At 39.3% G+C, this 15,268-nt stretch overlaps 1 protein-coding gene across 6 annotated transcripts; it reads right to left on the reverse strand.

Moving 5' to 3' along the window:
* Positions 1–807: 807 nt before the first annotated feature.
* Positions 808–3,953, reverse strand: LOC144703709 (uncharacterized). Of its 6 annotated transcripts, XR_013581598.1 has the most exons (8): positions 3,613–3,953; positions 3,462–3,516; positions 3,328–3,378; positions 1,739–1,830; positions 1,570–1,647; positions 1,233–1,412; positions 1,088–1,150; positions 808–997 (listed from the first exon to the last, which is right to left on the reverse strand). XR_013581598.1 is itself a non-coding variant. In XM_078575943.1 (7 exons), the coding sequence occupies exons 1-6, from the start codon at positions 3,666–3,668 to the stop codon at positions 1,256–1,258; spliced, it is 489 nt and encodes a 162-aa protein (XP_078432069.1). In that variant the 5' UTR covers positions 3,669–3,953; the 3' UTR covers positions 808–994; positions 1,233–1,255. The 6 variants fall into 6 exon arrangements, 4 of the variants coding, with proteins under 4 accessions (XP_078432069.1, XP_078432067.1, XP_078432068.1 ...); XM_078575943.1 differs by lacking the exon at positions 1,088–1,150 and having other exon boundaries at positions 808–994; XM_078575941.1 differs by lacking the exon at positions 1,088–1,150 and having other exon boundaries at positions 3,613–3,952.
* Between the last annotated feature and the right edge of the window lie 11,315 nt (positions 3,954–15,268).

Genomic DNA, 15,268 nt, shown 5'->3' on the forward strand with positions numbered 1-15,268 from the left:
AAGCGTAAAGGATATATTCTCTCCGCAAACTCAAGAACATGAAATTGGATCTGACATCCTGTTTCACTTGGTTGAGAAATATTGATGTAACTTTGAAGATCTAAAATTACGTTTGATAGATTGAAAATTCAATACAGTGTGCACTTATTCGAAGAGACTTGGCTCTTAAACCATATCATGGAATCACCAATTTGAGAATATACTCATGGAGTACTCTAGACTAAATGAGATTTAGATTTAAACTAGATCATGGAATCGCCAAATTAAGAATATACTCATGAACTGCACGAGACTAAATGGTGCTAGAGTTAGTAAAAAAAAATAATGAATAAACTCACTTGCTACCCAGCAAAGTTAAACGTAGAGAACTTTCATGATCTCGTAGGAAGCTTGAAATAAGATTTTGGATATCATAAACCTCTAAATAATTAATCAAAAACCTTTAAGTCTCTATCTCTTCCTATTAGCTACTATCAAATCTTTTTGAAGTTGTTCAAAAATCTTGTAAATTCCGTCACATTTGTTCAGCGATTTGCCACTTTTAACTCCAAATAGTCTTTAAATGACACTTGGAAAACGGTGAAATATATTTTTTTTTGAAAAAAGGCCTACGAATTTAATATTAAGATTTGAACTGTAAACACTTCGAGATACTTTGAAGAAAAGAACAGTTCAGAGTATTTAAGAGACTCTTGAAGAGAATATTGATTACATCAATCATATTTAATCATAATTATCAATTAACAGATGCTATGGATGATATGGATTCTAGAAAATAACAGATGCTTGAATTTGAAAAGAAATCTGAGGTATAAAGTCTTATTTTTCGAAATGATGAACTTCTTATGATGCTACAAAGATGTCAATGAATTAAACATTTCCCCACAAAGATATTATCCTTCAGGTTGTACAAAAATAAACCAGATGGTCAATGATTTCCTTGGGATTCCTCCATTCGGGCCTTTTTTCAATGATGCATCAAAGATGTTTGTTTCTACTGCAATGAAAAAAAAACAAAACAACATGCACCTCGTAAATCATTTCTAAAAATTTCATGCTTCAAGTTTCAAGTTCTTAAGATTCCCACCAGAGCACCAGCTTTCTCTAACCCACACAGAATTCCATAGTGACCCCAGTAACACCCACAAAGCTTCGTGCAAAATCAAGCAAGGAATAAAAAAATCGGAAGTTATTGACCAATGAAACTTATCAGAGTCTGAGGGGAGAATAACCTGGAAAAAATGATCTCATGTTCTCAGATATTATCATCAGATGAAGCCTCTTTGGCCTCCTTTGGAGGAGCCCACTGCCGGCAAATCTTTGATCTTGCCCATGGATCTACTGCTGGTCTCTGAGGAGGTGATGGGGCAGGCGGCTTCGCTTCTCTAAGCTCATTCTCCCTATCTACAAACCTACCAGGAAGAACACGATGAACCACTTAATCCGCATTCAAAAGAATTTTTCGCACTAGTAAATAGACATAAAAAGATAAATTAAACAATAAAATAATTATTAAAATAAAAAAGAGATATAAAAGAACTCATAGTTAAATATCAAGTAAATAACTACTCGATATACGCCATTGGTGCAGCATCTCCCATTCTTATTCGTGTACGGAGGAGCCTGGTGTAGCCCCCTGCCCTTTCCCTGTGGAGGAATAACATATCCAGTAAATTTAGACGAATGTAATTTAAAAAATTCAATAAACACAAAGAGATGCATAGTTTGACATGTTTACTTGTAGCGGTAAGCTAGCTCTGTAAATAACTTATGCATGACATCATCGCCACGGACAAAGGCAGACGCCTGTCGGGCAGCTTCAGTGGTTCCCTAGAAATCAAGAATTGATCAGCAGTCGGCAAATGGCAAGATTTGGCAAAAAAAACTGAAATGATTCACAGATGAACCGACTTCCAGATAAGATGAGACTAGAAAGTATTTTGCATACAAAGTTACACAATAATATTCCATACAAAAACATTTCGTTGGCTAGCCACTGACGAGAGGTCTAATTGTTATTCATCTCCTTTTCATCAGTCTCTCTTATATTGTGTTCTGTACTTAGATCTTAGAAACTTTCTAGGATGTTCAAGGGAGATCTTTGGAAGGACCTCAAGTGTTTAGGTTAGGGAAGGAATATAATGGGAATTTAATTTTGAAAGAATATATTGAGAAATTAGGCGTCATTTTCATCCCCAAATCTCGTCATCATCATCAACCAATAGATGACAACAAGAATGACGGTAACTGGTCATGGAAACTGGAAGACGATGATGGAGAAGATATGACATTGTCATTGTCCACAAGCTATCACGATCGTTCGTGCCAAACTTGGGTTGGCAGTTTTTATCATATTCGTTGCCATCATCATTATCCCTGTTAAGGCTTGACGGATTGGCGATTTGTCATCAACTGATGGATGATGATGATGATTAACCATCTCGATTGTCCTCTAGTAATAGTCATCATTGACACAGAACCCTAGATCAAGGTAAGAATAGATTAGAGAGACAATTAATTAAGATCTTCGTACACACGAGGAACAAAACTACAGTTGATGCGCTATAGTAGGACCCTGGTACTAAAGGAAGTCACTAAAACAGGTTACGAAAAACGTTGGATGATAGAAAAATAACATAATCGGTTAATACCCACTGAGTCTTTCTTAAGCCTTTTATCATAAGTACGGTCCATTTCAAGGCAAAGTTAGTAAGCTTCGGTAATTCAGGACTCTCCAAAGAAGTTAAAATAAATGACACTGAAAATTATACTGGATTGTTTAGGCGAAAGAGTTTTCAATAGTATGAAATGGTCCTGATCTGTAGAATCCATCACTCTTCCAACCCGAAGACTTGTAGATAGTTTGTGTAAAAATATAATGAAACAAGCCATACATAAAATACAAGATGAAAAGAAGGTAGAACGAAATAATCCCTTCGAATCACACGATGAAACTGGTCACGAAATTACACAAACTGACTGAGAATCATCGGATCACATGTAATACAATGACTAAATACTTGAGCCAAATTCATTTCTGCAACCTAGTCTGTGAAATCCATTCCACTAAAAACGAATTATTCCCATGAAAACATATATTGACTCCGCGCACTTGGGTTCTGAAGGAAAAACTGAATGAAAAGAAGGTAAAAAAGAAGCCGCCGACTGACATTAACAAGAGATGATGATGAGCAAAGGTTTGGGACTAGATCAAGAGATCAATAACACAGTTGCAAGAATATGAGGTTTTCCATCAACATAGGTTTTCCACCCCAAGAATGCAGCATCATTCGCGATTAATGCAAAGTTCACAAGCTAAGAGCGCACCTCTTTTCCAAGCTGAACCATTCGATCAGCAAGTCGACGAACTTCTTTGGCCTGGAAAAGAATTACCAGAGAAAATTAGGAATCGTGCAACGAAATGGCTAGTTCACTGGGCTGCTGATGGATGAAGAACAAACTTTAGCAACTGTCGTTTCAATCCTCTCGTGCTTTACCAATTGCGACACCATAGTCCTGAAGATCAAGCGGAGCAAAATGAAGGAAATATCGCAGACATTGAATCAAACAACACATAACACAAATCCGGGACGGAATTTGCGAAAATCTCACTTGAGCATAGACACTCGATGCGCCGCGGGCCGCCCTAGCTTCCGAAAGTTCGTCATTGAAGACGAGTTCTGCTGCTCGCGAGATTTGCCTTCTCTCCGCTATATATGTATAAATTATCAAATGTACAGAATATATATAGAGAGAGATAGAGAGAGATAGAGAGAGAGAGAGAAGAGAGAGGAGAGAGAGGAGAGAGAGAGAGAGAGAAGAGAGGAGAGAGAGAGAAGAGAGGAGAGAGAGAGAAGAGAGAGGAGAGAGAGAGAAGAGAGAGGAGAGAGAGAGAGAGAGAAAGGGGTTTAGGGCTTTTCGAGCAGAAAATAGAGAGCAAGATGCAAAAATTGTAAGAAAAATTGTGAACATATCAGCTTGAGTGTAGAGTTGAAAGTGTATAGTAAGAGATGGTCCTTTTTGTGCGACCGGATTCCTTTGGTGCGATTTTTCGTACCGCACTCCTCAAAGTCAAATCGCACATTCTCACCGCACAGAGGTCTGTGCGGTGCGAAGTGCGATTTTTTGACATTTGATTTCTCTCTCTCTCTCTCTCTCTCTCTCTCTCTCTCTCTCTCTCTCTCTCTCTCTCTCTCTCTCTCTCTCTCTCTCTCTCTCTCTCTCTCTCTCTCTCCTTCACTCTTCCTCTCTCTCTTTCAGTCTCTCTCTCTCTCTCCTTCACTCTTCCTCTCTCTCTTTCAGTCTCTCGCTCTCCTTTGAAGACGACACTCGCAAAGTCCCTATCAACGTAGTTCTTGGCTTCTTGGTCTCTCATTCTCCTTTGAAGAAGACGCTCCCAAAGTCCCAAGGTACTTCTATCTCGTTCTATCTGTCCTTGTAATCTATGTACTTATTCTATTGATTCTTTCTCCAGGAGAGATCTCATCTCTCAGATATCCTTGAGTTGTAAGAGGAAAACTACTGTCTTATTCCCGTTATTCTATTATCTTCTACCTATATCATCTTCATTGTATTTATCCTCAATAACATTTTCTTTATTATCTCTCATACATATGACTTGGTCAAAAGGAAACGCATTTTCCTCCTATGAAAAAATCGCATTGGAACGTACAACTGACATAAAGATAGTCATGACATTCGATAGAATTCGGGGCATTAAAAATAGTATTAATCAGTCGTGTGCTCCAAGTGACCCGAGAAACAGACAGATTCATTGCATGAGTGGGACATACAAACTCAAATCTCTCGTCTCACCAATCTCTTTCTCTCTTGGTTCCCCTTCAACAACATATCAATATATATGTCTACTTATTTATAAGCATCTCTTTCTCTGTCTATCCGTGTATCTGTGTCCCCTCTCGTCTTTCTCGGTCTATCTATATGTGTAATCTATACATCCATCTATTGATCTCTCTATCTATCTAATGTTATATTGAATCTTCCTGAGATTAATTCTCCTCTCTCTCATATCTCTGTGTATATATCTCTTCCATTTTTATCCATCTATCTATCTCTCTTGGTTCTTCAGATATCTCCTCTCCTCTCTTATGTATCTTTCTCTATATATATTTGTATACCTATCTCTCTTGGTTCTTCAGATATCTCCTCTCCTCTCTCTTACAGGTAATCAGACATGAGATCCATCTTGTAATTGTCTCATTCGATTATTGCAATATCTCAAAATTTCTTTATATATTTGGATCTGTAGTTTGTGACAATCAGCTTCTTCGACCACAGATCCTCATCAAGGTAAAATTTCAAATTGGCATGCTGCTCAGCCTTTCTTGTACCATCATCCACTTTTAGATCACTTAATATGAGGCCATTACATCAGCCCCCTTTACCTTGAACGCTCTTGAATTTCTTGGAAGACTTATTTTTGTTTATAAGCTGACAATGGAAAAGTCGTGTGGGACATAGTCATCTGATATGCATGTTGCTTTCTCTATGAAAACTAAAGTTGTAGTTCTCAATTTATTTACTAGTTAATTAATCTATCATTAAGGAGTTTTGATGCTTCAACTATCCGAAGGCACGATGCGCTACTTTAGGTAGGAGCGTCACGAAGTCAAAAAAAATGAATCAGAAGAAGACGCAAGTTTACAAGGGAGCGATGAAGATGAATGAAACAATTCATCAACTTAGGTGAGAGCAAGAAATTCAGATGAATCTTCTAAGAAGTCAATTCATACGTAATGGAAACTGAGGAATTTTTTTATATTTTCACCTTCGAAAAGGTAATCAATATGGGTGGGGCTGATCATTATCTTCAATATTTAAAAGTACATCAACCACTTTATCTATAAATGATGCATATCCTTTGGTCATGATAAATATGATTCGAATATTTTATCAACTTTTTTATATATTTTTTCTTCTTCCCCTCTTTTTCTTCCCTTTTTCTTCATGTCAGATAAATCTGACTTTCACTCAACCCTCTACGGTAGCATAGCATATAGAGATAGAAATGACATAGAGATGGAGATAGATATAGAGATAATAAAAATGACATAGAGATGGAGATAGATATAGAGATGGAGAAGGAAGAAGAACAACAGAAATAATAAGAGAAAACATAAGACCGAAAAATGAAAAAAATCATAAAAATGGTGTCGATTCTAAAATAAAAAATGAATAAATGATCTCCATTGATCCAGAATAATAATAAGAATGAAGGAGAATATAACAAAAAGAAGAAGAATAAGAAGAGGCAGAGGAAGGAGAAGAAGAAAATGACGAATAGGAATAAGAGGAACAACATTAAGAGGGAGATGACGAAGAAGATGAGGCAGAAGAAGGCAAATAAGAACATGAAGAAAATAACAAGAAAAAGGAACATCAAAATGCTGTGGACCAAAAGTAAATAAAAATATCCACCGAGATAGATGTAAATGGAGATAGAGATAGATGTAATGATGATAGATGTTGACGTGAATGTTTTTTATCGTTTAATGAAGGCTGAGTTTGTACTCATACACAATCATGTTCTAGACAAATATTTATGTTGAGTTTTGTATTCTTGTGCATGTCATATGATCATAATATCCAGAAATATAGATGATTTCATAGTTGTGATGTTGTTCGAGATATTCGAGTTCATGGGCATGTTTATGTTCGTCTTAGGACATCGATGCCAATGTTTCACAGTAATCCTCATTGTTCATCACGTTGTACAAAATCTACCCTTGTTATAATGAGCTAAACTTACATTTCCGTGGTTTCTTCTTGTTCGCAGGCGTCCACCACAATACTCACGTTTAGAAATAGTTGAGAATTCTAAAATCGAGTGGTATGTATCATCAGTATGATGAATATCTGTTGTTCTTTCCAATTGTGGTCAGGCTTGATTGTGTGGTGCACCCTCTTGTGAGTTATTTGATATAATTATTTTTAATTATTTCTCAAATTCTTCTCTTTCAATGAATGCTCATGGCTACGTCTCCACATTTTGGAATTGCCATTTCATTGTTTCAGTTTGGAATTTAATGTATAACATGTTTGGGTATTGAAGTCATAAAACTAATCAATTGCTTGGTTATATATATATGTGTGTGTGTGTGTGTGTTCAAATTGCTCGTTGATTTCATTAGTTTAAAAATAATATGATTATTTGTATCATTAGTTAAAAAATAATGTCGAGTTTCATTCAAATTATGATTATTTGTATCAATCTCTTGGATTGATTGTGTATTTCCTCATTATGATGTTGTTAATGTAGTTTTCTGTTCACCATCCCCTTTATGAGCTCGAGATCTCGTGAATTTATTTTTTTTCTCACCATCCACATTATGATCCTGTGAATTGTTGAATGGAAGTTGGTATGTCTTTGCATGTACCTAATGCTTTAGAAATGTTAGCAGAAGATGAATCAGATCACAATAGCCCAAACACCAAATAGAAAAAGACTTGCCTTAATGCATGTGATGCGCTAAGGCACTACACAGATTTGGGTGGAAAAAGATTCAAATGCAACTTTTGTGGTATCATTGTACACTGTAGCAAGTATCAAAGCAGCACTCCATTGTGGAGGCATCTGGAAAAGTTCCACCTCAAAACGTACAAAACTTTGAAAACAAAGACAAATCAAGTTACACAAGAGAGGTCAGTAGCAGACTTGTTTGATGAAAGCGTTGGTGTGCTTCATATGTATGTCTGATTCGCCATGGGCTATTCTTAGGAAGAAGTACTTCATACAACTTTTTCGTTACATTGCCCAAGAAGAAATATCAGTCCTGTCAGTTAGGGCAATCAAGATGAAAGCGTTTTCTCTCTACCAAGATATGAAGAAGAGCATTTGAAGAAGATTGGTCGGCGTTGCTCGAGTGTCATCAACACTTGACTCATGGACTTCGGAAAACAATATTGCATTCTTAGGCGTGATTATACATTGCGTGGACTCTAAGTGGAAGTTATGAGAGTGTGTTCTGGGAATATGCCAATTGAATGAGTCTTACACTAGTGAAAACATGAGTGCACCCATCCTTGAAATCCTAGAGGAGTTTAACTTGAAGAGAAAGGTTGGGGTTAATTAAATAGGGTATCACTGATTTTTCTCTGTTCCATTATATTGATAACACAATTTTACGCAGGTGTTTGGAATGACCACATGCAACGCATCGAATAAAAAAAAGATGATGTGTATTCCGGATGAACATCTGAAGTTAGTGAACCCTCAATTTGGTGCAAATAGACACGTGCTTTGTGTTGCACACGTGATAAACCTTGTGGTCTAGGCAGGGATGAGCTCCCTACATGTGACAGAGGCATCATCAGAGTCACTAATTATAAACAAGGACGACATGGTTGGTATGATATAGAACAAGGCAACACACTTACTACATTTAGTACATCTACATTGGGTGATGTTGTACTCCAGCTCCGCAAGATAGTCACATGAATACAGGGTTGAGCACAACGTGAAGAATGGCTATGCATCGTTAAGCAAATAGTTTGGTCTACCTAACAATAGAAAGGTTCCCTTGGACTGCCCAACAAGATGGAACTCTATGTACTTCATGATATTATGGTATAGAACAAGGCAACACATTTACTACATTTAGTACATCTACACTGGGTGATGCCGTACTCCAGTTCCGCGAGATAGTCACATGAATACAGGGTTGAGCACAACGTGAAGAATGGCTATGCAGCGTTATGCAAATAGTTTGGCCTACCTGAAAATAGAAAGGTTGGACTGCCCAAAAAGATGGAACTCTACGTACGTCATGCTAGTAGTTGTGGTCGAGGAAATGGATGTTATAGATATCATTCCGTTGAACGTTTTAATGAAACAAGTGTTATGTGATGAGGATTTGATGTAGAACGACTACGGAGTGATTGACTAGGGAATGGATGACGAAAGAATGGACGATTGGGTTGACGGGGCAAACTACGGGTAGAGGGACGACGAGGGATAAAACAGCCACAGAAATCACACGATCGGATTCGGAATTTAAAACCGATGAAAATCTGGTGGTGCAGCTCCGATCCTTATCGAGGGCAGGATTACTGTCTTCCCCCACCGCGACGATGCCTAAGCACCGAAATCAATATCCGAATTCGCGTCGCGAGGATACACTCGAGAAAGAGAGAGAAGAGGCAGAAAATCCAAACCAAATCTAATTCTGATGGCGGTGGAAACTTCTCGAGAAAATGCTGAACGGAGAACACTTCGACACCAAAGAGTTCAGGCGTACCTCGGCACCGTAGTGCGTGAAGAGGATGCGGAAAATTCTGATCATGACGAAGCTGGGCAAATCCGGGCATTGAGAGGCCCACTAGACGATTGAATCTGAACGTATTGGGCGTTGAATGGCCATGGTGGTGAGTGAGACGATAGATGGGCGCTTCGATGCGGGGTTGCGGATCCAACTGCGCGCTCAGTTGGCGGGGGGTCAAGGGGAGGTTGCCCCCTTGCGGGTTGCGGGCCAGCGCCCCGACACCAGCACGGTATGTACAATGTGCAGTGGAGCCGACGACGTCACCGACATTGGGGCGGCCCTTGGGCAGCCTGGAGAGGCGGCCAAGGGTTGCCAAGGGACGGCCCTAGGAGGGCGGTTGGGCGGCCCTTGGGGCGGCCTGGACGGGCGGCCAAGGGGCTACCCTAGGATGGCCCTGAGGGGGCAGCGTGGGCAGTCCTTGGGCGGCCTAGTCAGGCGGTCAAGGACTGCCTTGGGGCGGCCCTGCGTGGGCAGCCCTGGGGCGGCCTGGGAGGTGGCCAAGGGGCGGCCTTGGGCGGCCCAAGGTGGGCAGCTTGGGCGGCCCTTGGGCAGCCTGGTTGGGCCGCCAAGGGCCTGCCTAGGGGCGGCCTGGACAGGCGGCCAAGGGGCTACCCTAGGGCGGCCCTAAGGGGGCAGCGTGGGCAGTCCCTAGGCGGCCTGAATGGGCAGCCAAGGGAAGCCTTGGGGCAACCCTGCGTGGGCAGGCCTGGGGCGACTTGGGAGGCGGCCAAGGGGCGGCCTTGGGCGGCCCAAGGTGGGCAGCCCTTGGGCAGCCTGGATGGGCGGCCAAGGGAGGGCGAGAGAGGGAGAGGGAGAGAGAGAGGAGAGAGAAAAAGAGAGAGAGAAGAGAGGGAGATAGGACGAAGGGGTGGAAGGCCGGCGACACGAGGCGGCGACGACAGCGGCGGCGGCGGAGGTAGGGTTGGAGAGGGGATAGGGAGGCTTGGGCAGTCCTCCAAGAAGAGTTAAACAAAAACTCGATTCTTGAATTATGACTGCCTAATGTTTCTTGAAAATAATGGCCTATATATAGGCCTTGGAGAAAAGAGAAAATGACGAGAAATTAGAGACGAGAAATTAAAGACGTGCGCTGTGTCACGCCAAAGGGAAATTGTGGATCTGCCTCTGGCGTCGTGTCATGACGCGCGTAGGCACGTGCGTGGGTGGAGACGTGCTTGTTGACGGGGTTGCGGCGTGTTGACTTTGGTGTTGACTTCGGTCGACCGGGGCGTATTGACTTTGGTTGACTTCACCGTTGGGTCCATAGCAGGCGTGTTGACTCCGGTTGGCCATGGCAACGCTTTCGATGGTGATGTGTCGGCGTCCTCGCCATCAGGAATGGGAAATTATTAAGGAGTTTGCATGTATATTACAACCCCTTCAGTTGGCTACTGCAGTCGCATGCCGATCAAAAGCGCCAAGAAACTTGAATGGTGTCATGAGTGGTATCAGAGAGGGAAGGATGTTACGAGTCAACGGTGTTATATCCACCGAACATCAGACATCACCGTACAAGGATCGTGAGCCGAAGGGGACCAAGATGAGCAAATATGCATCAGTCCTCACTCGCAACCAGGACATCACCATTGCTGCCCTTGTTGATCCCTCCATGAAGCTACGGCTACTTGACCGTGATCACCGGGACAAAATAATCGCATATGTGCAAAGCTTATTGCATACTCCCGAGGTCACCGATGATGGAAGCCTAATTCGTTCAGATTCTTGCAGATGTTTTCGACCAGAGTGGATGTCTATAGCTTTCTTCAGTGAAGCACTAGACAAGTTGTTGCCAGACAGTGAGCAGACACCAACCATTAGTTTAGGGCACGAGCTAGATGTGTACATGAGCCCACCTCCTCTCGCGGAGAAATAACCATTGCATTGGTGGAAAGTCATAGGAGAACACTCATATCCAAGGTTGGCAATGGTTGCGAAGGAATTCCTATCGATCTCCGCGACAAGTGCACCCTTTGAAAGATTCTTCTCTATTGGTCGGTGACGTCATCAACTACAAGCGTTCCAGGTTGGCAATAGAGAGCATCAAATGAATAATGACCCTCAAGTGTTGGTAGTGAGCAGATGACGATGAAGACAATGATATCAAGCAAACAGACGAAGATAATGACGAAGACCCATGTGTTCATTAAGCTCATTTCTTTTTTCTTCAACCTATTGAACCATTTATACATTTGTTTACGTATTTAACATATTTATACTTCAAGAAAATCTTAACATATTTATTTATGCCAATTAGCTAAATTAAGAGGACTGACTAAAATAAATGTTCATTTTAAATATTAAATACTTATAAATATTATATTATTACTGTCCAAAAATCTGATGACCATAAACCATTATTATTGTCACCTAATCAGTAAGTGTTAATTTCATAGTAATAAATAATTTATCGGAATAATTATTGAGTAGATACCTAATGACATTAAAATATTTTTATTTTGAAAATTTCATAATTATAAAAGCTTTACTCATGGAACATGAAATATATAATGTATACTACTAAAAAATATTTGTGATGGAAATTCAAACGCGAAATATTTACTGTATATAATAATAAATATTTCATTTCCCAATAATTATCGAGTAGATACTTAATGACAATAAACTATTTTTATTGTGACATTTCATAGTTATGAAATAGTTCCCATGGAACACTAAATATTTACTGTATAATAATAAAAACATAGTCAAGGCAATTAAACCATTCAATATTTACTGTGTGATAATAAATATTTTAGTTATGGAATCATAAACATGAGAATTTTTTTAATTAACATGGAATTGATAAATGTTATCATTTGTTGTTTAATTTATGTAATTAGCATGTTTTTATTGATTTAAATATTTTAAAATAGGGTTTTTTTTACTATATTGACATCTTAATTATTATTCCAAGTCAATCCTGATTTTTCACTATTTTCTTGTTGAGTCGTGAATTTTACGAAATTTGTTTAAGCCTGGAATATCTATTTAAATGAAAATTTCAGGTTTAAATACTTAGTTTAATAATAATTAATGTGGAGATGAAGTTATGAATTTTCTCTAGAATTTGGAATTTATTTGGGAAAGAAATGATTTTTTAAATAGAAAATGGGTACAATTATAAGGAAAATAGGATTTTCAATCAATTTCTAAAGTCGGAGGGACTTTTCTTAAATTTTTGTTGCAAACATACACTCAAAACAGCTCTTGGTCGGGCATTGCAGGTGTAAGTTTGCAATAATAAAATTCTAAGGGCGGAATCGAATAATATCAATTGTGTGCAAATCTGGGCGATGTGCTGTGCAAATTTCCGCATGAGTTCGCACCTCACATCGCACAATGCGTTTCGTGCGATCCAAAATTCGCACAAACTGTGTGAACTTTTGCACCGCACCACACGACCATCTCTAAGTGTAGTGCACGATCATTCGAGATGGGGACGCAGGACAGAACAGGGAAATGGTTGTCCCATTCCACGTCCCAATTGTGATGTCTAAACCGTCTCGTTCTTATATAGTCCCGTCCCAAATAATTTCATAAATGGCCTATCCCATACGGAAACCATCCCGTCTGAGATGTTCTTGGGGTTGAAAAATAGGCCATCCTTGTGAATGCTCAGCTTTTGTTTGGCTTTCCCTCTTGGTTGTCTCTAGGCTTTCCCTCTCGGGCTCTCGGCTCCCACTCTGCTTGGGCTTGTTGTTCCCTCTTTTCTCCCACTCGGCTATCCCTTTCGGTTCTCCCTCAGCTTGCCACAACTTCCACTCGGCTCCCGCTCGGCTCCCAAATCAATCTAAATCAATATCAGGTTGAATAGGACATTCAAAGATTATCTTATCGCCTTGTGTGGAAATAATTTCACCATTGGTTTGCTCCATGGGAGAGTCTCTTCAAGCCGTTCACATTTCCTAGAGGTATACATGCGATCAGTGAGACAATGGATCTCCTCTTCTTGTCATTCAAGCCTACTTGAATATCTGTTTGATTTCCTCACCATCAAATCTAATGAAGTGAGGAGAGCAAGTAGAAAAGAATAAAAGGGCAATCCCTTTTATTTATAGTAACATTTTTAACTTTTCACAAACCTCATAGGTTGAGTATATCCACCAATGGACATAGATATTATGTGTGTGACCCTCTAAGGGCCATGTATTAGTCTAGTTAATAGTTTTAATGACATAAAACATTATTTGGGTAACCTTATTAAATAGTTATATCGATATATAGATTAATGAAGCTCGATTTAACCCAATGGATAAGTTAATTTTCTATGCCATGGGTGACAAGCTAAATCAATGAGATATACAGTGCTTGAGCCACGTGTACTTGTGGAATAAAAAGACAAAAGCTTTTTGTTAACTGTTTATTTAATCAGTGTGACATTAACAACACATCTCTCGTGCCACATCAACATCTCTCTCTTCTTTTCCTTTTAAATCCTTTTATATTAAATGACATACTGACGCATGTCCTTTTCACCAGGGAATAAGAATAAAGTATAGAATTCTACTAAATGAAGTTTAAAAGACCTGATCGCTCTGATTTTGGCTTTCGCACACTTCTTTCTTAGCCCATTGTATTCTGTTGGCATCATCATAGTCTTCCTTGAGCTTCTCTATAGCCTCCCTAATTTCATTAAGCCATTGTAGAGTTCTAAAGGCTGTAATTGAGTTTTAAAGGAAATAACTTGGGAATATTCTGCCAATTCAGAGTTCAAGATGAAATATAAAATTAAATATGATAAAAAAATATAATTTAAGGGTCAAGGGAAGAGCTCAACATGTTCTCAAATTTGTGGTCCACCTCTAGATGCTTAAAAAACTGTAGGATCAAGGGTAGCATTCACATCATTGGAATCTGGCGTTAGATTGACAGGAGTGATGAATTGGGGTGAATATTGATGGCTTTAACCCTGGTCGTCCAATCTTCATATAGAGGGGCTAAAATATAAGATCAAATCACATCCATGAACCCCTCTTTAAATGATTTTCTCATGTCCATCTCAACTGCTACTACTCAATCAGCTCTTAGGCACCTTGTGGGCCTGGTTGTCCTCATCAGCTGCCATCACAGGATCACAAACTTATAAAAGAAAATAAAATGATAAGATTGGATATTAAATTGTAAAGCATTTTAATTGCACTTATTTTAAAAAAGGGTCCATTATGATGAGGGCTATGGGATATGACAGCTCAAATACCCTTCTTGTTTTCTATCAGTTTATTTAAGAACACAAGATGTAGGCCCACAGTCATATCTTCTTATCTGACTCAACCTGACTTGTAGTAAAACTCCAAATAACACAAAGTTAATCTCATATGGGATAAATAAGAAAAAATGGCTGCTATGTTCAATTTGATAACTTCACGTGCTCACACACGGGATGCTAATGGTGCCCCCCTTAGCTCCTTCCATGAGTGGAGGATGAGGATTGGACCATGACTATAAGCTAAGGCCTTGCACCCAAGGTCGACCTGAAATGGGTGTGCAGCCTTGTGGCAGCCAACTATGAGTTTTCTAGTGGGCTTAGAAGAAATTTGTGTGCAACTACAAACTTCTTCTATAGAGGTGGCTGACTTCCCCCATTTTATTGTCTTCCACATATTATATTATAGTAAATGATTCCTTCTCTTTTTCATGCAATGGTCTTTCACTAACAACAACCCATCCATCCACTCTCATCTCCTCTTCAATTAAACCATTGGAACTGATGCAAATATAAGTGGCCAACAAGCCAATAACACATTCCATACCCCGTTCCATGTTCATTTATAGGATATATTCATTATACTGCACATGTGATGCTTATAATGAAGTCGATGAATACATGATCGGATTTAGTAAATTATGATGAAATTGTTATACGTAGATCACTTGTCTGTAAGCATGTGTCCTAAATATTCCAATTCAAATTATACTTGATAACATGATAAATGAACATATATTTCCATAAATTTTAGATGTTTTAGAACTATTAATTTATAATTTAT

This window comes from Wolffia australiana, chromosome 5 (genome assembly GCF_029677425.1).
Source record: "Wolffia australiana isolate 7733 chromosome 5, ASM2967742v1".
NCBI lineage: Eukaryota > Viridiplantae > Streptophyta > Magnoliopsida > Alismatales > Araceae > Wolffia > Wolffia australiana.